The sequence below is a fragment of the Hyperolius riggenbachi genome, chromosome 1 (assembly GCF_040937935.1).
Source record: "Hyperolius riggenbachi isolate aHypRig1 chromosome 1, aHypRig1.pri, whole genome shotgun sequence".
Classification (NCBI taxonomy): domain Eukaryota; kingdom Metazoa; phylum Chordata; class Amphibia; order Anura; family Hyperoliidae; genus Hyperolius; species Hyperolius riggenbachi.
In genome coordinates, this window is record NC_090646.1 from 660,792,872 (window position 1) to 660,804,419 (window position 11,548).

The 11,548-nt window shown below is 46.9% G+C and overlaps 1 protein-coding gene across 15 annotated transcripts in view; it reads left to right on the plus strand.

The window, feature by feature from the left end:
* The window catches only part of UNC13B (unc-13 homolog B), a 540,439-nt gene extending 529,155 nt beyond the window's left edge, over positions 1-11,284 (plus strand). For all 15 annotated transcript variants that reach the window (XM_068252311.1, XM_068252316.1, XM_068252301.1 and 12 more), the window contains 3 exons: positions 396-488; positions 4,466-4,625; positions 9,577-11,284. In XM_068252311.1, coding sequence (XP_068108412.1) covers positions 396-488; positions 4,466-4,625; positions 9,577-9,862 — 539 coding nt within the window. In that variant the 3' untranslated portion in view covers positions 9,863-11,284. The remainder of the gene's footprint in view (positions 1-395; positions 489-4,465; positions 4,626-9,576) is intronic.
* Positions 11,285-11,548: the final 264 nt, after the last annotated feature.

Genomic DNA, 11,548 nt, shown 5'->3' on the forward strand with positions numbered 1-11,548 from the left:
CAGGCAGTACAGCTCTCTCTCTCCCTCTGTCAGGCAGCACAGCTCCCTATCTTCCTCTGTTACGCAACACATCTCCCTCTCTTTCTCCATCAGGCAGTACAGGTCCCTTTTTTCCTTGTTATAGTTATTATTCCCAGGCAGCCTTCCCTAATCCTCTGTAAATCTTGGAACTATCTGGATAGTATGTTGCTATTCCAAACGCTTCACTTTATCTGTAAATTTTTGACACCGGAATGGTTTGTGTGATGAAGGGTAACAGATTAAAATCTGGGAAACATCTGCCCTGTTCTCACTGAGGGGCTCTTATGGTAAAGGAGGGCATTTTCTCCCCATATACACACAAATGGCCACGGGGTCTTGTGGTAACTAGTAGTAACTATGTGTTTGTCCTCCAGGCTCCGGTGTGGACGATCTGGTGGGGGAGGTGTCCATACAGATCGACCTGTTCACACATCCTGGAACTGGCGAGCAGAAGGTCACCGTGAAAGGTACGATGAGTCCAAATATCCTCCTGTTAGAAGGAACCATTAAAACCCAGATTCTTAGAAGAATTGTTCCTATACTGCTGAAAGCCCCACAACCACGGCCTACAGCGCAAATCCCACCGACACCTAAAAAGCTGCTTGCACACACTACAGCCGCAGCCTACAACACCTGCAAATTACTGCCGAAAATGCACGTGCAACAGCACAACCACCGCCTACAATGCAAACTCCACCACTGCAGAAAACCTGGGCGCACAACACAACGGACGATGCGAATGATGCCAAAAGCCTGCTGCCTGCAACGCAAACATCACTGTGCAACCGACACAGCACGCATCTGCACACCACAACTGCTGCCTACAACGCAAATGTCACTGTGCAACCGACACTGCACGCACCTGCACACCACAACTGCTGCCCACAACGCAAACATCACTGTGCAACCGACACAGCACGCACCTGCACACCACAACTGCTGCCTACAATGCAAACATCACTGTGCAACCGACACAGCACGCACCTGCACACCACAACTGCTGCCTACAATGCAAATGTCACTGTGCAACCGACACTGCACGCACCTGCACACCACAACTGCTGCCTACAATGCAAATGTCACTGTGCAACCGACACTGCACGCACCTGCACACCACAACTGCTGCCTACAATGCAAATGTCACTGTGCAACCGACACTGCACGCACCTGCACACCACAACTGCTGCCTACAATGCAAACATCACTGTGCAACCGACACTGCATGCACCTGCACACCACAACTGCTGCCTACAATGCAAACATCACTGTGCAACCGACACTGCACGCACCTGCACACCACAACTGCTGCCTACAATGCAAATGTCACCCCCACCCTAAGCCTATGCACGCACTGCACTGTGACCAAGCATCCAAACATGGTGGAATCCAGAGCCCCCCCGTCCTCCTGCCTGCCCCTCACTCCATGCATCCTTTACCCACTGCAGCATTCAGTTTCCGCTCACGCCGCCTTTCCTGTTTTCCCTGTACACGTGTTTCAGGAGCACTCACTGCCACGCCCTCTTTCTTTAACCGTTCGTGGCTTTACTGGCTATCCCTCCCCTTCTCCTATCCCTACTGGCCGGGCCGCACATCACTCACAACTGCTACAACTAAGCCGACGCCCACAACAGCACATACATCTGCCACACTAAGCCACCACCCACAACCTGTTTGTGCAGCGTTGTGAGTGGCGGCTTAGTAGTGCGTCTGTGCATACTTACAACGGTGGATTAGTATTGTAGATGTCAGAGCTGCTGGTGTGTAGCTCACATTTGGCTCATTCATTTTACATATACTCTAAGGGCCCGTTTCCAATTATAGTCAATTGGGCTGTTTCCACTAGCCCAAAAATCTGCGCGGTTTGCTTTGCAGAAAAAATCTGCACAGCCATCAGAATTCGCTCGCCGGACACACCGCGCGCGATTCGCCAGTAATGTAATTAATAGGAAAATCGCAAGCGGTTTAGTCTTGTGGTTTTCCATGCATTTTCGTGTAAAAACCCATGTTAATACATATCAGCATTGACATGGTTAAAATCTCTTCCCCCAAACCGCACGTGTTTCCGCATACAAACACAAATGCAACCGCATGCTCATTCGCTTACACGTTTTCCGCATTGGAATCGCACCGCTCTAGTGGAAACGTAGCCTGACCAGACCGTTTTTGGCCTTCATTACAGATGGTCAGTCAGATGCTAATAATTCTAGTTGGATGCAAATTTTATGCAAACCTATGCAGCTTAAGAATGGACCTATTTAAATGCAGCAGCTGTCGGTCCATGCCCAAACTGCATCAATGTAAATAAAATTAACATAAAATATGCATTATGTGTGAATTAATTGGGCCCCTGACCAGCTACAATAGCCGACAACAATTCAGCACTTTTCTCGTGTTTGCAGTGAAAGTTGCATTACTTAAAGGCACTATATCGAAAATTAAAGCGGAATATAACCCTGCATTTCAACTTTGCTCTAAAACATTATTTACAGCATATTATATGCAACCAGCATTTTTTTTTTTACTAGACCAGCATTGGAAGGGTTACACACAGAGCTTTAAAGTTCCGTGGATAGAAATGCAGACGCATCCGAAGTTTAGATAGATACATTTAAGTAAACACAATGTAACAAGTGGTGAATGTTACACACTCTCTGGCTGTCCTCCAGCTCCTGCACAGTCAGAGTGTGTGTCACATTCCACACTTGTTACATTGTATTTACTTAAATGTATCTATCTAAACTTCGGATGCGTCTGCATTTCTATCCACGGAACTTTAAAGCTCTGTGTGTAACCCTTCCAATGCTGGTCTAGTAAAAAAAAAAAATGCTGGTTGCATATAATATGCTGTAAATAATGTTTTAGAGCAAAGTTGAAATGCAGGGTTATATTCCGCTTTAAGCTATTAGGATAACCTGGTAGCATGTACCTAACATTAGGAGCATCAGTTACTAAGCCTTTTTTTTAACCTCCTTGGGGGTAAACCCGAGCTACGGTGCGGAAAACCGCAGCTCAGAGCGGTAACCCCGACTTACACTCGGAGTAGCCACTGGAGGCTCTATGCAGAGAAATGTGTGTAGTCGGCGTTTCAACTCACCTCCCGTGGAATCCCGACGTTGGCCACCATTCTAATTCCGCTCCTCTAAGGCTCTGCTTTCCCCTGGTGAGATTGCCGTCTGTTCTCATGACAACAGCCGGCAATCTCACTTTAGGGTTGCAGTGCCACCTGAAGGACTGAGGGGAAACTGCAGCGCTGGAGCACAGGGAGGTAAGTGATTGCCGGGGCTGTGTAGATCTCCCTGGCAGCATGATTTTTTCCAGGTTTTAGGGTCTGAAAGCGTGCAAAAAAATTGCATCGCTTTAAGACCCTAAAATCCGGACGGAATCCTAACGCCAAGGGGGTTAATGTGGGCTTGAAAGTTTTTTTTGATAGCGTATGCAGAGATTCTTGTTGTTTTTTTTTTCAAGCTGTCCAACGTACTCCCCCTCTCAGTACTGTTACAACGTGTTTCTCCTCTCCTTTCTAGCTGCTCAAGCTGTATGGGATATGTAGACTGCTCAGGGAGTGCTGGGGTAGATCATAGCACTGGATGCAGAAGGAGCCAAGCCATTTATCTTGCTTATTTGTTTATCTACGATCTTCCACAGCACTCGCTGACCCCCCTGCGCTCCAATGTCTTCAGCTGGGAGACATGAGAGGAGCAATCTGCTATTACAGTGCACTGCAGCCCGAGTCAGCAGAGGGGAGGACAGGCAGGATCGCTACATATGCTGTCTAAAACCTCTCAAGCAGACATTTAAAAATACTTAGTATCTGATGCTCCTAATATTAGGTACATGCTACCAGGGTTATTCCACTAGCCTAATTTTCGCTATAGTGCCCCTTTAAAGAGGAATTGTAGTGAAAATAACATCATGAAAAAAATTGCTTACTTTTTTTTTTACAATATTCATTTATAGATTAGTACGTGAATGTTTGCCCGTTGCACTTTCCTCACCCTGATTTACATTCTGAAACTTATCAAAGGCAACAACACCTTTAGTACTTTCAGGTGCATCACTGCGGGGTGTTTGTATACTCATTGTTCTGAAGCCAGTACAAATAACGCCTGTTCTCCCAGAATTCTCTGAGGGGAAGGGGGCGTGGAATCATGCATAGCCAAACAGCCTAAGCTAAGCATCACTGGGAAGGCGGCGTTTCATACCCATATACAGCAATATATAGATATAGGAAGTTTTTCTGATGCAGAAACCAGAATAATTAAGAGGTATAATTTACCACATTGTACTATATGCCACTACAGTGCCTCTTTAAAAAATGATTAAAATGATATACCGTTATATACAGTACATTTGGTGCTGAGATACTCTACAATGAGTAATCAGTACCTCTCTCAATCTGGTGGTGGCGCTGTCTCCTCATGATAATCTATTTTCTTCCCGGCAGTGGTGGCTGCGAATGACCTGAAGTGGCAGACGACCGGTATGTTTCGGCCCTTTGTGGAGGCCACGATGATTGGACCACATCTCAGTGACAAGAAGAGGAAGTACACTACCAAGTCCAAGAGCAACAACTGGTCTCCCAAATACAATGAAACCTTCCATTTGTAAGTGGCCAGAAAGTGCAGTTACTGTGCGCAATCTTCCTCCGTACCACCATTCGTAGCTTCTGTGTGTAATGCCATTGTTCCATGTGCTCAGGCCCGTACACACGCTCAACAAAACTGCCTGATTGTCGAGTTTAGTCCGTTTTAGACTTTTGGACGACAATCAGGCTTGTGTACGTGTGCAAACGACTTGACGACCGTCTAACAATATTTGCGTCCAATCCAACTGTGGGATCTATGGTGGCCTACGGTCATCTGATATTGGGCAGATGGTCCGTGTGTACAAGTCGTTTAAACGGCTGTTAAACGACTTGTACTTGTTTTCAATGTTTAGTCCGTCGCTCCGCTATCGTGCGCAGCATGTAAATGAGTTGGTCGTTTATCCGTCCGGACGTGTGGACATACAGGTTGTGCGGTATGTCAGGTCGTTCGGTTCGTCGTGTGTGTGGTCGTTTGCACGTTGTGCACTTGTTGAACTTGTTTAAAGGGAAGGTCCAAGCAAAAAAAAAAAATGAGTTTCACTTACCTGGGGCTTCTACCAGCCCCATACAGCCATCCTGTGCCCTCGTAGTCACTCATTGCTGCTCCAGTCCCCTGCTGGCAGCTTTCTGACCTCTGAGGTCAGGGCCGAATTGCGTACATTTTTACACATTCCCGCTAGTGCAGGAACATTAACACATACATTTTTACGCGTTAGTGGTGCAACGCGTACATTTTTGTTCCTGCACTAGCTGGAATGCGTAAAAATGTGTGCAATGTGGCCCTGACCTCCGAGGTCAGAAAGCTGCCAGCGGGGGACTGGAGCAGCAGTGAGTGACTACGAGGGCACAGGATGGCTACATGGAGCTGGTAGAAGCCCCAGGTAAGTGAAACTCATTTTTTTTTTTTTGCTTGGACCTTCCCTTTAAGTGGCTTTAGTGTCGCAGTCTGTTTCTGAATGACCCTAGATTAACATGCGCAATATACGTGATGGTAATTACACCTCGCCTAGAAGGAAAACATTGCCAAAAAATTAAAAGTGAGACCCATTTATGCAACGCGATGTAATAAGGGTCACACATACTTGGGCAGCACGATGCTATATAGTTCCTTGTAGCCCTGTCCCAGGTTTCATTGTAGGCTCTAGGCTTCTGCATGACGTTTCTATGCATTGGTCACTCCTGTTTTCTCCCATGTGGATCAGGTAAATTGGGTGGCAGATTTAGCAGGCGTCTGAAAGACCGCAATATTAAGTTGCGGTCTTATGGTACCAATATCAGTACTGTATATTAGTATCCCGATACTAGCTATTAGCCTCCTTAGCGGTAATCCCGAGTCAGGCTCGGGCAGGAAATACACAGCTCAGAGAGGGAACCCCGAGCCTGACTCTGGGTAGCCACTGGGAGGTGTATGCCGAGCATTGACGCAGCGGGCGTTTGTAACTCACCTTTCCCAGGATCCAGATGCTGGCAGCCATTCTACTTCCGGTCCCTGGAGGCTCTCGCTCCCTCTGGTGAGATCGCCGTTTAGGGGTGTAGAGAGCCACCCGGTAGACAAAGGAAGAATTGCAGCGCTGGATCCCAGGCAGGTGAGTTATATGCAGGGCTGCCACCGATCTCTCTAGTGGGATGATTTTTTTTTCTGCTTTTAGGGTCTAAAAGCTTGTGAAAAAAATTGCACTGCATTTAGACCCTTAAAGGGACACTTAAGTCAAACAAAAAAAATGAGTTCTACTCACCTAGGGCTTCCAATAGCCCCCTGCAGCTGTCCGGTGCCCTCGCCGTCTCCCTCCGATCCTCCTGGCCCCGCCGGCAGCCACTTCCTGTTTCGGTGACAGGAGCTGACAGGCTGGGGACGCGAGTGATTCTTCGCGTTTCCAGACACATTAGCACCCTCTATGCTGCTATATGGTATATGATATATGCTATAGCAGCATAGATGGCGCTATTGTGGCCAGGAACGCGAAGAATCACTCGCGTCCCCAGCCTGTCAGCTCCTGTCACCGAAACAGGAAGTGGCTGCCGGCGGGGCCAGGAGGATCGGAGGGAGACGGCGAGGGCATCGGACAGCCGCAGGAGGCTATTGGAAGCCCTAGGTGAGTAAAACTCATTTTTTTTGTTTGACATAAGTGTCCCTTTAAATCCAGAGGTAACCATACCGCTAGGGAGGTTAATAGTTGAACGGATAGTAGTTGAGCCATGGGGGTGGGCATATGCTGTGGTCCATCATCAGGGCCAAGTTGTCCTGATAGGATTGTGTTTGGCAGAGGGTGTAGTGCCTTCTGTATCTGGCCTGGAGACCCAGTAAGAGCATTGGCTCCTTTACCCTCTGCAGACATGTAGACGTAAGAGACTATCTTTATTAAACCCGGTTGCATTACTGTAATATTTACTGTACCTGCTTTTGCTTCTTGAAGTAGATTTAACCATGTGATGGGTTTTGACATGAAAATAAGAACAACATATTCATTACTTTTTCCATTTCAAGGGAATATGCAAATAATCTGAGTATGCAGGTTTTCCGTAAAAGTTTCCATTGCTCAAGTTTGTTTCTGGCTTTTAAAGTGAACTTGTGGCCTCTCAATGGCCTATAAAATGTCAGAGTGGTTTTGGAGGTCCAGAGACGCAAATTCTGGGCCACTGTAATACCCCTGAGCATGGCTATTGGCTTGTTACTATAACCGACAAACTCTTGGAGTGGTTAGAAAGAAGAGAAGGGATGGGGGATACGTTTAAAGCTTACAATCTGAACCTAGAAGTCTTATAAATGAGGCCTACTGCTGCCCTGTCTGATCTCATGCATATCCATAACTCAGAATCTGAACCTAGAGGTCTGGTAAACGAGGACTGCTGCTGCCCTGTCTGATCTCATGCACATTCATAACTCAGAATCTGAACCTAGCAGTCTGGTACACAGGGGCTGCTGCTGCTGCCCTGTATGATGTCAGCTCTCATGCACATTCATAACTCAGAATCTGAACCTAGCAGTCTGGTAGACGAGGACTGCTGCTGCCCTGTCAGATCTCATGCACATTTATAACTCAGAATCTGAACCTCGCAGTCTGGTACACCGGGTCTGCTGCTGCCCTGTATGTCGGCTCTCATGCACATTCATAACTCAGAATCTGAACCTCGCAGTCTGGTATGTGGGGGCTGCTGCTGCCCTGTCAGATGTCAGATCTCATGCACATTCATAACTCAGAATCTGAACCTCGCAGTCTGGTACACAGGGTCTGCTGCTGCTGCCCTGTAGGATGTCAGCTCTCATGCACATTCATAACTCAGAATCTGAACCTCGCAGTCTGGTATGTGGGGGCTGCTGCTGCTGCCCTGTCAGATGCCAGATCTTGTGCTGGTAAGAAACACTACAGAACAATCCAAGTGTGTGCAATAGGAATAAATACATAGCAAGGAAATGAGCAGCGCTACTTAAAAACAGACTAGTGCCTACCTGCAAAAGAGTGCAAGCCCCACTTGTGGGGTCGAATACACACCGAGCATACACGTGACCTGTCTACCACTAGAGGAGGATGTTGGTTTCCATTAACAGCTTGCATGCAACCTATTAAGTACTCGTCCCTCCCACTGCGAAGAAGTCAATCCTCCATGGGAGGGGCCTAATACTAACTAAATCCTAACCTATGTATATGCATAGCCTGGGTGCGGCTAATCAAATAAAATCGAAAATTGAAAACTGCGCAAAAGGTGGATCAGCGCAACACCAGGCCGCCTCCGAATGGCCTCCATCAGAGATGCGCTGAGCCCCCCCCAGGAACTACAAACGCACCTTGAACCTAAACAGAAGCTCTGCATATACACCAAAAGCATGGCTGTTAAGTGGGAGCAGCTGACCAATAACGAATTACATTAGTACATAGCAAGGAAATGAGCAGCGCTACTTAAAAACAGACTAGTGCCTACCTGCAAAAGAGTGCAAGCCCCACTTGTGGGGTCGAATACACACCGAGCATACACGTGACCTGTCTACCACTAGAGGAGGATGTTGGTTTCCATTAACAGCTTGCATGCAACCTATTAAGTACTCGTCCCTCCCACTGCGAAGAAGTCAATCCTCCATGAGAGGGGCCTAACACTAACTAAATCCTAACCTATGTATATGCATAGCCTGGGTGCGGCTAATCAAATAAAATCGAAAATTGAAAACTGCGCAAAAGGTGGATCAGCGCAACACCAGGCCGCCTCCGAATGGCCTCCATCAGAGATGCGCTGAGCCCCCCCAGGAACTACAAACGCACCTTGAACCCAAACCCATCTCTGATGGAGGCCATTCGGAGGCGGCCTGGTGTTGCGCTGATCCACCTTTTGCGCAATAGGAATAAATAGTCCATGGTTGAGGAAAGAGAAGCTGCTTGGCACAGCCAGCTCATACTAAGGAATTGAGAAGCAGCGGCGTCGCCATGAGATCCATAAGCCGGGGATGCAGCAATCAGGCTTCAGTGTCCTGAAAGAGGAAAGGTTAGGCAGCACAGTGGGAGAGCAGAGGCGTAGGTAAAGCTACAAGAGCTGGAAAGAAGTAAAAATAACAAAGTTTTAGGGGGAATATGAGATGTATCATGTAAGAGGAACTGTAGTGAAAATATCATCATTGTTAAAATTAGTTGTCTTTACAATATTCACTCATAAATTAGTCAGTGTTTGCCCATTGTAAAATCTTTCCTCAACGATTTACATTCTGAAATATATCACAGGTGGCGACCTCTTTAGCCCTGTCAGGTGATCTTTGTTTTCTGAGAGTTCCAAAGCCAGTACAAAATATATCTGGTCTCCCAGAATGCTCTGAGAGGAGAATTCTGCATAACTAAATATCCTGAATCATTTACTGTGTTCTACTTTGTCACTACAGTTCTTTGTTAAAAGTTCTCTGCTGTAGTAAGCAGAAATAATTTGAATTTTGCTATATACAGTATACGTGGCGCCCCCTTCTGACCGCTGTCTCCCCTTTTTCTCCCTAGTATCCTGGGGAACGAGGACGGACCAGAGTGCTATGAGCTGCAGGTCTGCGTCAAAGACTACTGCTTCGCCCGTGAAGACCACGTGTTGGGAATCGCCGTCATCCAGCTCAGAGACATTGCTGATAAAGGCAGCTGCGCGTGCTGGTGCCCGCTCGGGCGCCGCATCCAGATGGACGACACCGGACTCACCATCCTCCGAATCCTCTCCCAGCGGACCAACGACGAGGTGGCTCGAGAGTTCGTCAAGCTGAAGTCAGAAACTCGGTCCACCGAGGAGGCCACCTGAACCCGCGATCCACCGCCCCGCAGTATGTGCCAATCATCGCAGCTCTCCCCGTCTTCAGGAGCCGAAGGAAGGCGGCAAACGAGCTGAACAGAATATTTATTTTTTATTTACGGACACCGCAAAAAAAAATGTAAAAAAAATAAATATAAAGACTTCAATATTCTATAAATAAGATATTTATATAAAGTGACTCTGTAGGCAATGACTGTACCTCTTGGGGAAGATTACGCTTTGTCCCTCTACGGAAATGTGACGCGACAGGAACGGCGATAAGTCGTCACGGAGTGTGATGATGACTCAAAGATGGACGTCCTCCTTTATTTCAGAGCGATTAATAATAATAAAAATAATAATAACATACAAGTAACGTAGCAGTCAGAAACAACGCGCCCGACGCCGACTGTGCACAACTTTGTACCGCAATATTGTTGTATGTATGGGGTTTTTAACTGTTTCTTATTTAAAGAATGTTTGTTTTGTTTTAAGCACTAACTTTTTAATTTTATCAAGCTGTGCGATGTAATATTTCAGGCTTGTTAAGGTTCTATTTTTTTTATAATGCTTTAGTGTACGGTATTTTTATATATACTAGGCAATGTTCTCCCCAGAATTTTTTTCCCAGCCGGGTGGCATGAAATAGTAGCCGGGCGGGGCGAGATGAGAGACTGCAGGGCCAGTGCTTCTTTGCACTACTCTGCTTACAGCATAGGAGGAAGTGAGCCGATGACAGCCGGGTGCTCACCAAAACTAGCCGGGTGGAGCACCCTGGCTATAAGGGTCTGGGGAGAATACTGCTAGGAGGACAAGGCAGGTCGCCCCGTAAGTTACAGAGGAGGTAGATGATATAATATATGATAGTATTTATTATTATTGGAGAGATGGGGAATAGAACCTTTGGGAGGATAGTGTTACAGGGACACCACGTGCCATAATCCGGTGCTCTGCGTGACCGACGACGAAGCAACGATCCGAAACAAGTGAGTACATTTTTTTTTTACTTATTATTTTTGCACTATTTGGGGATTCGATGTCTGCGTTTTAGTAGGGAAGCAGCATTTGGAAGGGAATTCCCATTGACAGAACGATCAAGAGGGGGGATTTCAACCCTATTTTATTTAAACTAACCCTTGTGTAATTGGTACAGCCCAGCGATCAGAAGCCACACCTCTCTCCCTCTCGGTATCGTACGGATATATCCGGCTCCCTCAGTTGCTGGCATGTAATATATGATTATTTAACCTCTCTTCTGCCAAGACTGTGGCGCCCCCTGGTGCCGGCTGTCTGACGGAGCAGCTGGTCGGCGTGCTACGACTGTATTACTTGTTACAAGATGTGAGATTATGCTGTAGATTTGTCATTGTATGTGCCATTGTCACACAGCGAATACCTGTAGTTAAGCTGTTAATAAAGAACTTTAAATCACACGTGTTTTGGAATTATTTCACGGGGCTCATTGAACTTTGGACCTGGTTCACTATACTCCCCTCAAAAATGATCTCACCAAGGCAGGCCGGGATTTATATCACAGGAGCCTATAGTCACAGATGTCCTCGCACCCTAGATCTCGCCCTCCATGAACCTACAAACACCCCCCAAACCACTCCGCAAGTGTGCTAACTGGCTGAGCTTTCACTTCTCCCTTACTTCCCTTGCCCATCATAGGTAGCTACAGGTGCCCCTTAGCAT